This window comes from Papio anubis, chromosome 17, assembly GCF_008728515.1.
Source record: "Papio anubis isolate 15944 chromosome 17, Panubis1.0, whole genome shotgun sequence".
In the NCBI taxonomy this organism is placed as follows: domain Eukaryota; kingdom Metazoa; phylum Chordata; class Mammalia; order Primates; family Cercopithecidae; genus Papio; species Papio anubis.
This window is the reverse complement of record NC_044992.1, coordinates 51,387,064-51,400,252: the sequence shown is the minus strand read 5'-3', so window position 1 is coordinate 51,400,252 and position 13,189 is coordinate 51,387,064. Positions and strand designations below refer to the sequence as shown.

The 13,189-nt window shown below is 50.5% G+C and overlaps 1 protein-coding gene across 1 annotated transcript; it reads right to left on the bottom strand.

Moving 5' to 3' along the window:
* Positions 1-2,839: 2,839 nt before the first annotated feature.
* Positions 2,840-7,347, bottom strand: FZD2 (frizzled class receptor 2). The gene has a single exon (XM_003913170.5). The coding sequence runs from the start codon at positions 6,424-6,426 to the stop codon at positions 4,729-4,731; it is 1,698 nt and encodes a 565-aa protein (XP_003913219.1). The 5' UTR covers positions 6,427-7,347; the 3' UTR covers positions 2,840-4,728.
* Positions 7,348-13,189: the final 5,842 nt, after the last annotated feature.

Here is a 13,189-nt window from a genome sequence, read left to right as displayed (position 1 = left end):
ATGAAATGAAATGTATTCTAAGTAATTGGAAAAGTGCTATAATTTATTGAATTACTACCTGGGGGCTCTGTAGATGTATGGTCCCATCTACCACTCATGTTACCAGACAGGTACTATCAGCCGTTTTATAGATGAGGACACACGCTCAGAGGTTAGAAAAATGCCACAAGTGCTCACAGCTGCTACTGCAGTGAGTGGTAAAGCATGCCAAAGCCTCTGCTCGCCATGCATTGTCTGTCTCTCTCTCCTTTTTTCACAACTACACATTTCATTCATTCATATTCCACTCTGCTGCATCTTTATCACTTGTTACCTGATCAAGGGACAGGATTGAACTGAGTGAATAATCTGGTTTGGGGGTACTCCTGGTTTTGTAGGCCCAATGGCTTTCCCTCCTCACCCCCACCCTGTTTCCATAGCAGAGGTGATTAGAGATCGGGGAATACTGGAGTCTGAGAAGGTAAGGGCTGTCCTTTAGAGAAGGAGAGGTAGCTAGTAATCAGGACTAAAAAATGTCTAGACCGGCCAGGCGCAGTGGCTCATGCCTGTAATCCCAGCACTTTGGGAGGCTGAGGAGGGAGGATCACCTGAGGTCAGGAGTTTGAGACCAGCCTGGCCATTGTAGTAAAACCCCGACTGTACTAAAAATACGAAAATTAGCTGGGAGTGGTGGCCGGCGCCTGTAATCCCAACTACTCAGGAGGCTGAGGCAGGAGAGTTGCTTGAACTCGGGAACGGGAGGCGGAGGCTGCGGTGAGCTGAGATCACGCCACTGCACTCCAGCACTCCAGCCTGGGCAACAGAGTGAGACTCAGTCTCAAAAAAAAAAAAAAAAAAAAAAAAGTCTAGACCAGGGACTCAAAAACTAGTTTGGGGGCAGGCAGGTAGGGAGAGAGGTCAGGGAGGGATGATCTAGAAACTTCCTAGCTACACACAATTGTATATTCATGAGAGATCTGGTCTTTTTTTTTTTTTTTTCCAGGAAGAGGTCCAAAGAGTTTTGAGATTCTCAGATGGTCAGTGGCCCCCAGAAGTTTAAGATCCATTTAAGGTAAGAAGAGTGATTCTAGAGGAGCAGGGACCCTGGTACAGTGAGTAGCAAGACTGCAGAAGGGAGGGCTCGCCGGGCTCAGACCCCATGGCAGGCATCCCCGGGACAGCATCTCCCCACCCTCCTGAAGAGCTTTTGAAACAAAAAGCAGTCCCCCATCCCGCTGAGCTGAACCTAATCTTAATTCTTTGGGGATGTTCGGAAGAATTTTGTCTTGATAAACTTTAGTGGCCTTTTTCTAGAGCTAGCTCTTAAAAAAAATCTTCTCAAAGGGCAAAAAGTTTGGAACTAACGTTAAAGTCTTCTGGAGGGAAGTCTGGGCTGGGAGGAGGGAAAGCCTGATCACTAAGACAGGGGAGTCTGGAGGAGAAATGCCTGGTACCTTGAAACCCCAGAGCATTGCCCTGGGGGAGGGCAGAAGAGCAGGCAGAAAGCAGCGCCCGCCTAAGACCTGCCCCTGGCCCAGGCGCCACAGGTGAGTGTATTTCCTTCTTGGCCCTGACCCTCCAGCAAACACAAAGCCTCGCTCTTCCAGAGGGACGGACCAGCTCACTTACAACGTGGGAACCCTTTCCTGCTCATAGGGCGACCTAGAAATCTCCAAAAGCAGATCTCTAAGCTCCTGTTTTTAACTGGGTTTTCTGAACAAGGGAGCTGAGGTGCCCTCTCCCTTTGAGGCAGTGAGGTCAGGTGGTTTACCTGAGTCTTCCTCCAGGACACTTTCTCCTCCTTACCCCAAATTCCCCAAACTGTGATCTGAGAGTGTTTCATTTAAGAAACAGAACAAGGGTGTGGAGAGGAGGGTTCCTCCACAACAATTTTCAGTAGGGTAATTCAGCCCTTGGCTACTCCCCCTGAAGAAGGGGAAGGGTATCTCTAAGATCCGTTCTTTCCAAAAGATACAATTGTCTTATTATCTGTCTTCCTCCTCAGTCATATAATCTATTTTGTCAGTTTCTCAGGCTCTCTTCCTTTATGTTGGCAGGAGATTTTGAGGAGCGGGTTGCTCAGTAAGAGGGTCCAGGGACAATGCATCCAAAGCACACAGAGCCAAGATCTTGGATGGCTTATAGGGGGGAGAGGCTCTCCCCAGTCTTCAACAGAGACCAGCTCCTCTTCCCATGGGGCTCAATACCAGGTACTGGAAAATCCCACCTGATTCTCTGGCTTTCACCATTATTACAAGGAGAGGCACTCACAATTTGTTTGTAATTTTACTCTTTCCTGCAGCCTTTGCGGGGTTCCTTTAGAATCTTGCAACAAATGGAGCCAGGGGAGCAGTGACACCTCCTCCCGCCTGCTTCTTTGATAATTAAGGGAACCTCATGTTGAGATCTCACACTTGTCATCATTTGATGAAAAGCTAGCTTTAACTAGCCACTGACACAGATGATTTGGGGGGAAATTATATATTTTTGGGAGGGGGTGCTGCTGAAATCCACAGGCTTCATACAATTCCAAACAAAGCCCCACATATGACTTCAATTACCACCAAACATTTCCAGTTCCCCTCCCCCAACATAAACTAACACAAGCAAACACTTCGAAGTAGGGGGTTCTAACTTACTTTCTCCCTTGTCCCGAAGACAGCCAATAAAGGGTAGTAAGGCACCATTTCTCCCATCACCATTTAGCTAAGAGAGCAAGGTCCAGGGCTGGGAGCACTCTTCTCTGCCCCACCCCCAACCAAGTAGGTAAGGGGGAGAGGGGAGGAGGAGGTGTGGTTTGGTCAAACTAATAAAATGTTACAACCCTGTTAAATGCAATTAAAAGGATAGATCTCTCGAAGATAATTAAATGCACTTTATTATTATGATTATTAGCTTTTAATTTACACTGTTAAGAAACGGGAGATGGTGAAAACTGAGTTATGAGGCATACTTGTATTCAAACCAATCCTTTGGAATTAAAATTCTAAAATATTCCAAATAGCTGAGGGAAATAGTATGTGTTGGAAACTGGAGTTCTCACACCAGCAAGGATACTTTTAGACATCACTTCTCAGGAAGTTAAGAAAAGTCTTGACGGGCCAGGCACTGTGGCTCACGCCTGTAATTCCAGCACTTTGGGAGGCTGAGAGGGGCAGATAACGAGGTCAGGAGTTCGAGACCAGCCTGGCCAATATGGTGAAACCCTGTCTCTATTAAAAATACAAAAATTAGCCAAGAGTGGTGGCGCGCACCTGTATTCCCAGCCACTTGGGAGGCTGAGGCAGGAGAAACGCTGCAGTGGAGGTTGCAGTGAGCCAAGATTGCACCACTGTACTCCATCCTGGGCGACAGAGAGAGACTCCGTCTCAAAAAAAGTCTTGACTTTATTTGTAGGGGGTTAGGAGAAGATAAGAAACATCTGCTTTAAACATTCTATCAATCTTATGATATAGAATGTTATGTAAACACTCAACCCACCCCCATAGCCACAAAGAGCCTGTCCAGAGACTTTTTCTAAAGCAAAGACACCATCTTTTTTTTTTTCTTTTTTTTCTGGAGTTTTAAAGAAACCAGTCTTTTTGTCAAAGGAAAACTAAAAAGCCCACCAGCCCATCAGTCCCCTCCCTCCAACCCACCCGTCTTTATCGCTTTTTGAAAAAATTAAGCCCCAAACAACAACAAAAATGCACACAAACCAACCCAGAAACTGCTAACCTGAATGCCTGAGATTTTTGGCTGGGGGCGTGAACAGACTGCAGGGAAAGAAGGGGAGAGATGCTAGGAGATCTCAAACCCCCCAAATTTGCAAACAACTGCTCAAAGGCGAATGCTTCCCCTAGACATGCAGGGAGGCAGGATCAGTATCCTGGTGGGGTGTGTGTTGGTGGAGGCTGTTTCAAAATACACTTCAAAAAGCATTTTTGGGCCACTGGAAGCACTTGGTGCAGCGAATTGAAAAGAAGCGAAGCCAGAGAGCAGAAAGATCTTCCAGCCTGCAGGGGAGGGGCTAGGGGGCCGGGGGGCCGGGGGGCCAGGGAGCCAGGGGGCCGAAGCCATTCTTCACCGGATCTCCGCCCTCTCCCCACCAGCACCCCCCACCCCGATTTTTTTTCCACGTCTTCATCTCAGTTGGGACTTTTCCAAAGAGTAAGTGAAGAAGACAGGACACATGAGTAGGGAAAGAAAAGGGGGAAGGAAGCAAAACGAATTCAAGTCCTATTCAAAAATATCCAACAGCTTCCACAGGCCCAGCGTCAGAGAGGAGGCTCACAAATTTGGCTTTTATATTAGTTGAATGGAACAAACTCCTAACGACTCAAAGCCAACAAAAACATCGCTCAGGCTGGGTGCCTCTCCCAGCAGGCCCAGCCCTGCCATATCACCAAAAAACTCCAAACTAGGGGCGCGTTTTGAAGGGCACTTAAGAAAGAGAACCCTTCCCCCAGCTACACCCCCCAACACACACCTCATTCTTCAGCCCTGGCGCCCACACCCCTGGTTTTTTTTTTTTTTTTTTCTTCTTTTTTCTTTTAAATAGAAAATATATATAATTAAATTTACAAAGACTATTTACAGTTTTAATTACAAACCTTGTGGGGGTGCTGGGTAGAGAGTTCTCTTTTAAAAAGCAACCTAAAAGTGAAATGGTTTCGATCGTTCTTTATTTAAAAAAATAAAATACGGAGTCTGTAGGGCCCCACCCCGGGCAGAGGAAAGCGCCGCGCGGGTCTGGCCTGGGGACGCCCCTTACACGGTGGTCTCGCCGTGCCGGCTGTTGGTGAGGCGAGTGTAGAACTTCCTCCACGAGTGCAGCGTCTTGCCCGACCAGATCCAGAAGCCCGATGTGATGCCCACGATGAGCGTCATGAGGTATTTGATCATGTAGACCGTGAAGTCGGGCGACATGCGCGGCGTGTAGTGCGCCGGGCAAGGGATGGCCAGGCTCTTGCAGTGCTGGCTCACCCACGAGCGCTCCCAGTGCTCGCGGAAGGCCTGCTCGTAGAAGTAGCAGGCGATGACGATGGTGGCGGGCACCGTGTAGAGCACAGAGAAGACGCCGATGCGCACCATGAGCCGCTCCAGCTTCTCGGTCTTCGTGCCGTCGTGCTTCATGATGGTGCGGATGCGGAAGAGCGACACGAAGCCGGCCAGGAGGAAGGACGTGCCGATGAACAGGTACACGAAGAGCGGCGCTAGCACGAAGCCCCGCAGCGGGTCCAGGCTGTTGAGGCCCACAAAGCACACGCCGCTCAGCAGGTCGCCGTCGATCTGGCCCATGGCCAGGATGGTGATGGTCTTGACGGCCGGCACGGCCCAGGCGGCCAGGTGGAAGTACTGCGAGTTGGCCTCGATGGCCTCGTGGCCCCACTTCATGCCGGCTGCCAGGAACCAGGTGAGCGACAGGATGACCCACCAGATGGAGCTGGCCATGCTGAAGAAATAGAGCATCATGAAGAGGATGGTGCAGCCTTCCTTCTTGGTGCCCTGCACCACCGTGCGGTAACCGTCCTCGGAGAAGCGCTCATTGCACACCACGCGCTCCTGGAGCACGAAGCCCGCGATGTAGGCCACCGACACCATGGTGTAGCAGCCCGACAGAAAAATGATAGGCCGCTCTGGGTAGCGGAAGCGCTGCATGTCTACCAAGTAAGTGGTGACAGTGAAGAAGGTGGAAGCGCAGCACAGCACCGACCAGGTGAGGATCCAGAGGCGCGCGAAACGCGTCTCCTCCTGTGAGAAGAACATGGAACCATCGGGCCGTGCGGGTTCGCAGGGCGCAGCACAATCACGCTCGCCCAGAAACTTGTAGCTGAGATAGGATGGCACCTTGAGGACGCGCGGGCAGTGGAAGGGGTGCTCCAGCGTGGCGTAGCGCGGGGGAGCGCCGCCGCCGCCCGGGCCGCCCGGGGTGCCCCCGGCTCCCGGCTGCAGTCCCGGTGGCGGCGCGGTGGTGAGCAGCGCGGGCGCTCCGTCCTCGGAGTGGTTCTGGCCCACGCAGATCTGCTCCGCGCCGTGGCGCGGGAAGTGCTCGCAGCGCAGGCGCTCCGGCCACTGAAAACCGAACTTGTTCATGAGCGCCTCGCAGCCCTGGCGCGCGCGCTCGCAGATAGAGCGGCACGGCGGTATGGCCTGTTCCAGCACGGTGCACACGGGTGCGTACATGGAGCACAGGAAGAAGCGCAGTTCGGGCGAGCACTGCACCTTCACCAGTGGATAGAACTGGTGCACCTCCAGGCCTGCGTCCTCCTGGTTCGTGTGGCCCAGAAGGTTGGGCATGATGGTCTGGTTGTAGGCGATGTCCGTGCACAGCGGGATGGAGATGGGCTGGCAGAAGCCGTGGTCCGGGATGGAGATGCCCTTCTCCCCGTGGAACTGGGCCGGCCCCGCGGCGGGCAGCAGCAGCAGCGGCAGCAGCAGGCGGGGCAGGGCGCTGCGGGGCCGCATGCTGGCCGCCGCCCCCCACCCGGCTCCTTGGCGCCCCCCCGCCCCCGCCCCCAACCCGGAGACTGCGCTCCTTCCCCGCCGCCTCCTCGCTGCGGCCGCCGCCTCCCGCGCCTCTTTGCAAACTTTGCTCGCGGCCGCAGAGTTGGGGAGGCCGGGCGGGGGAGGGGGCGGTACGCCTGCCCGCTTGCTCGCCGCGGTCGGACTGAACCGCCCGAGACACCGCGCGCCGCTGCCCTCTCTCCTCTTCCTCCTCCTCTAGCCTCTCAACTCCCCCTCTCCCCTCCCTTCTGCACCCAGCGACTTCTTTGTGCCTCCTCCAGCCCTCACCTCGGCCTCTCGGATCCCAATTAGTCGGTTTCAAGGGGGCCCCCGCTGACGGCCCCGCCCTCTCCTCGGCCCCCCAAAAAAGGGATCCTTGAAACCACCCCGTCGAGCTCTAAGCACCATCCCAAAATGTGCTCTCGGCCAATCAGATTTAAACCCGAGGACCAGGCCCGAGGGCTGGATTGGTCGACCGCAACATAATGAGATCAGAAACCAGATGCCAACAAAACTTTCCCCCTACCCCGCCTTTTGCTTTTTAAAGAGACAAGCTATTATTATATTAAGGGCTGTTTGCCCAGCCCGGGGTTTCTCCGGAGTCGCCGAGGCGCGATCGGGGGACACTACTCAACCCTGACTCACTCCTCTTCCTGGCCCGAGGTGCCCTGGGTGGGGACTCTTTAAACCTTTGCCCCCGCCCCCGATCATCGAACCCCACCTATTCCTAGTCGAATTTTTCAAATCGAATGAAACATCTCAAATTTAAAAATTAAAAGTGAGACTTAAAAAAAAAAAAAAACTAACAATTTACAAAGACCTTTTCTGTCCGCTCTTTCTGGAGCCCAGGCGAAAGTTTCACTTCACTTTACACGTAGACGCCTCGCCTCCCCCTCCACACACCCTTAAAAACCCTCTGGAAAATGGGAGCCTGTCTCTTTAAGAGGCTCTTAAAGGGACCAGGACTCCGAGGCGTAATTGCCCCGTAGCCAGCACAAAGGAGCCCATTATGGTTCTTTGTGTTCGGTGGCACCTCAAAGTGAGAAAACTCAGGAACTCGGAGGCCCGGAGCTGGAGGGTAGGGGCGGGGGGCTTGTTGGGAGCGAAGGGAAGGAGAATGGCCCGGAGCTGCGGCTTCTCCCTCCCGCTTCTTCTGCGGCAAATCTTAACTGTGCAAAGTAAAGTTTAGTTGCCCTAAGGAGGAGGTCTTAATCGAAAGTTAATGGTGGGGGACGGGGGGTGACGGGCAATTTTGAGTGAAGGGAAGACTTTCTTAGGCCTGATGAACATTTGGGGGAATTTTCCTTCTGCCTCCCCACCTCCACCTCCGCCCCCTAAAAAGCTTCCAGATCCCGTCTCCAGGACGGGAGGGGAGTTTTACCCAAATCTTAAGTAGTTCCACACCAGAGAGGAGTGGCGTGTGTGAGGTGGGAGGAGACTAGGGAGTTGTGGTGAGTTATCCCCTCCACATCTCTCACCTGGTGAAGGGTGGGTGGTGGCCAGCAGGGTTCCTGCTACTTTTAGAATTTTTTTTTTTCCCTTCCAGGATTTTAAATTTGAGAAAGGGGGTCGAGGAGGAATTTGCATGTAAATCTCCTGGGCCTGATACTGGATGATGGATCAATTATTTTCTGTTGTCTCTCCCGAGGGACAGGGGAAGGGGGGGACTTAAAAAGAAGAAAGAAAATTGAGTTTAGAAAGCCCCTTTGCTTCACAGTATGGGCCAAATCCTCACAGTCTGGTGAAATGTTTCTTGCTCCAATATAGAAATGAATTGTTTTAAACAATAACAGCAGCAGAAGAAAAATAACAAAAAGAAGAAAGGAGTAAAGAGAAGGAAAGAATATTCTAAGTAGATAGATACAAAGGGATCCAGGTTTGACAGGATTTAAAAAAAAATTTTTTTTTTCCTGATTGAATGAATGATACAAAGATGTTCCGGTTCCTTACAACTTGAAAATGTTCCTTATTACATCTGGGGGAAGTTGCCTTTTCCCTACACCAGGATGAGAGTTTTCCTTCAAAATTGGGGCATGAGTGGGTGTCGTGGGAGGGGGGAGATATGCCTTTTTTTCTGCATCCAATTTCCAGCCCACCCCTCTCTATTCCACCAGCAAGCCCATTTTCTCTCAGAGCAGTCTAAGGATGGGAATGTTGTCCTCTCTCTGCTCCATCTGAGCCTGAGCTTTTGGTCCTCAGACCTCCTGCCTAGTCCATCTCAAAGCATCTTGAGAGCTAGTACCAAGCCTGGAAGCTGAGCAGTGGAAACAAAAATGAATGACAGGCTCCTATACCCCATTCAGGAAGCTCACAGTCGGATAGGAAATTGAGAGCAAATCTCCAATGTAAACGCAGCATCTTCGATTTCCTTCCATGACAAACCCGTTTTCCTGGCCTAGGGCCAGGGCTGAATGACAGTTATCCCCTCTCCAAGTCACCCCAAGGCAGACGGGGAGCTGGGGAGCTGGAAACAGAAAACAGAGGACATTCTTCCATTCACTCAGGCAACTTTTCATTCCTTCAACACACTTTTATTTATTTCAGACCAGCATAATAGGTGCTATGGAAAATGTGGGAAAAGATACAGCATCTGCCCTTCAAGAATTTATAGTAGGCCGGGGGCAGTGGCTCATGCCTGTAATCCAGCGCTTTGGGAGGCCAAGGCGGGCAATCACCTGAGATTAGGAGTTTGAGACCAACCTGGCCAACATAGTGAAACCCCGTCTCTACTAAAAACACAAAAATTAGCTGGGCATGGTGGCGCGTGACCGTAGTCCCAGCTACTCAGGAGGCTGAGGCAGGAGAATCACTTGAACCTGGGAGGCAGAGGTTGAAGTGAGCTGAGGTTTCACCACTGCACTCCAGCCTGGGTGACAGAGTGTGAGACTTTGTAAAAAAAAAAAAAAAAAAAAAAAAAGTTTATACTAGCCCAGAAGAAAAGTGATTCCATGAAGATGTTACACTTGTCTAGCCTTTGCACATGAAATAAGGAGAAATCATAGTATTTCATGTTTACTCTTGCCTTTCACGTGAGGGACCTGAGTATGAACAGGACCAGAACCTGCATCTTCAGATTACAGGCCTACCTACAGCACTTCTCATTCTGCCAACCTGCCTCTTGAGTACAGGAGCCCTGTAACTAAAGGATGCCATTTGTCATAGATACAGCACTTATTTCTGAGTTTTTAAAAATTAGCTTGGGCAGGATGCAATGGCTCATGCCTTTAATCCCAGCACTTTGAGAGGCCAAGGCAGGAGAATTGCTTGAAGCCAGAGTTTGAGACCGGCTGGGGCAACAAAGTGAGACCCCTGTCTCTACAAAAATTTTAAAACATTAGCTGGGCATGGTGGCGCATGCCTGTGGTCCCAGCTACTTGGAAGGCTGAGGTGGGAGAATCGCTTGAGCACAGGAAGTTGAGGCTACAGTGAGTTGTCATCATGCCACTGTGCTCCAGCCCGGACAACAGAGTGAGACCGCTAAATAAATAAATAAATTAGCTTGGTCGTTGACTTGGACCAGATTTGTAACCCTGCCACTAACCCTACAGCCTTGGAACAGTCACTTTACTTCTTTGAAACTCAGTTTTCCCATCTGCCAAGTAGGAATAAACCAATAGATTTTTAAAATGTGAGACTCCACATCCAAAATAATTTCAGAAGGATAAAAATACATTTCACAATCATAAAGCACCTTTTAAAACAAGAAGTTACGTTGAATTAAATATTTATTCAGCAGGCGTCCTCGGAGACCTAGGGTAATTGCTACCCTTTTATTTATTTATTTATTTATTTATTTATTTATTTAGAGACAGAGTCTCTAGAGAGAGACTAGGCTGGAGTGCAGTGGCATGATCTCGGCTCACTGAAACCTTCACCTCCCAGCTTCAAGCAATTCTCCTGTCTCAGTTGCCCAAGTAGCTGGGACTACAGCCGGGCACCACCATGCCTGGCTAATTTTTGTATTATGGGTAGAGACGGGGTTTCACCACGTTGGTCAGGCTGGTCTCGAACTCCTGACCTCATGATCCGCCCACTTCAGCCTCTCAAAATGCTGGGGTTACAGGCATGAGCCACCATGCCCAGCCAAACGCTACCATTTTTTGAGCTCCTACTAGGTTCTGCACATGTGTATGTCTACAAAGTGGGTATTGGTTTTTGTTTATAGATGAAGAATCCACCCTAGGTGAGATCTGGCAGCTTTCCCAAAGTCACATAGTATGTGGCAGAGATGAGATTGAAACCCAGCCCTGTTTGGCTCATAAAGCTGTGTTCTGTCTCCTGCATCACGTAGCCCCTAATGTCTGTAAGAATTGTGTGCTCTTCGAGGTCAGGAGATCGAGACCATCCTGGCTAACACCATGAAACCCCATCTCTACTAAAAAATACAAAAAAAAACTAGCCGGGCGAGGTGGCGGGCGCCTGTAGTCCCAGCTACTCGGGAGGCTGAGGCAGGAGAATGGCGTAAACCCGGGAGGCGGAGCTTGCAGTGAGCTGAGATCCGGCCACTGCACCCCAGCCTGGGCAAATAGAGCAAGACTCTCCTCAAAAAAAAAAAAAAAAAAAAAAAAAAAAGAATTGTGTGCTCTTATTCACTTAACAAATTTATGGCCAGGCAAATGTGGCTTCTATGCTGCAAATCCACTTTGGGAGGCTGAGGCAGGAGGGTCACTTGAGGTCAGGAGTTTAGAACCAGCCTGGGCAACATAGCCAGACATCATCTTTTTTTTTTTGAGACGGAGCCTCACTCTGTCAGCCCCAGGATGAGTACAGTGCCTCACATCTCAGCCTACCTCCAACCTCCACCTCCTGTCTGCTGACCTCCTACCCTCAGCCTCTGAGTAGCTGGGATTACAGGCGATGCCACCACCCAGCACTTTTTGTATTTTAGTAGAGATGGAGTTTCACATATTGGCAAAGCTGCCCCAAACTCCTGACCTCAAGGATCTGCCTCCACCTTGACCTCCCAAGTGCTGGGATTACAGGTGTGAGCCACTGCACCTGGCCCCATCTCTTTTAAAAAAATATATATATATATATATATGTATATATATATAGAGAGAGAGAGAGAGAGAGAGAGAGAGAGAGAGAGAGAGAGAGTACCAGACCCAACCCCTTGTTCCTATGGAGCTCATGTCCTAGTGGGAGACACTCACATTCACTGCAGTCACTGACATGGATGTAAAAGTGCCACGGGGGCCAGGTGCTATGGCTCACGGCTGTAATCCCAGCACTTTGGGAGGCTGAGACGGGCAGATCACAATGTCAGGAGATTGAGACCATCCTGGCTAACATGGTGAAACCCTGTCTGTACTAAAAATACAAAAAAATTAGCTGAGTGTGGTGGCAGGCGCCTGTATTCCCAGTTACTTGGGAGGCTGAGGCAGGAGAACGGCATGAACCCGGGAGGCAGAGCTTGCAGTGAACTGAGATCGCATCACTGCACTCCAACCTGGGTGAGAGAGCGAGACTCCGTCTCAAAAAAAAAAAAAAAAAAAGGGCCATGGGATTCAGTGCTGTGAAGGGAAGATCCGTGTTCTTTGAAAGCATAATTGGGGAGGGAATCCGGCTGAGTCGGGGAGGGCAAGAGAGGCTGTATGGTTGGAGTGAGGAGCAAAGTAGGATGAGGTAAAGAGGCCAGCAGGGATCAGAGTTGCAGGGCCTCACAGATCATGTGTGAGGTGTTGGATGTAGAAACATGAACTTGCAATCTAATGGAGAAGCAGACATGTAAACAGATAAGGCAGGGACAGGCATTCCAGACAGAGGGAACATTGTGTGCAAGGGCGTGGTGGGGTGAAATCGATGGAGTAGGGAGGCAGCACAAGACTTTGGCCCTGTGAGAGTCCCATATGCATCTGGGAGAATGATGGCAGAGGAGGCTTTAAGTAGTCAGAGATCTTGGATACCTTGCACATGGTCTGGGCTCCTGGAGATGGGGATATACTGGAGAGTTTTGGGAAAGGAAGAGGTCACATTTGCATTTTAACTAGTGCATTTGGGCAGTTTTGAGGAGCATGATGCTGGGAGCCTGAGATACCAGTTACAGATTGATCATAAGAGACCAGGCAAGAAATGGTGAGGGCGGGAACTGAGATGTGGCAGTGTAGATGATAAGGAGAGAGAGAGAGAGTAAGGGACGAGATCAACCAAGGCTCTGACCTAGGTGCCCTAATGCCATTAGCCAGGCTGGGAAATGCAGGGAAAGGGTAGATAATGAGTGCAGTCAAGCAAGCCTGGTCCTACGGCACATCCAAGAGAAGGTGTCCAGAAGGCTGGCGAATAATCTAACTCGGTGCTCAGATCAGAACTCTGGGCTAGATTTAGATCTGGCACCTTTAGCCTACGGCTGATGGTATGAGCATGGCTAAGATCATCTAGGGAAGATGGATTGGGTGTGAAGGCCAAAGCTTTGGGGATGTCAACAATGAGGGAGACTGAGAAGAGGTGTTTGGGCCAGCAGAGATTCTAGCCAATATGAGGATGTCACAAGGTTTGTTCTTCTGGGTCTGGGAGCTTCAAGTCAGGTTTTTGTTTGTTTGTTTGCTTGTTTTTGTTTATGAGACAGGGTCTTGCTCCATTGCCCAGGTTGGAGTGCAGTGGCTCCATCTCACTCATTGCAACCTCTGCCTCCCTGGTTCAAGGGATTCTCCTTCCTCAGCCTCCCGAGTAGTTGGGATTACAGGCGTCCACCACCATGCCCAGCTAATGTTTGTATTTCAGTAGA

Excerpts from the sequence above, each read along its gene's own strand:
- FZD2 (XM_003913170.5), bottom strand. The coding sequence starts at position 6,426 with ATGCGGCCCCGCAGCGCCCTGCCCCGCCTGCTGCTGCCGCTGCTGCTG.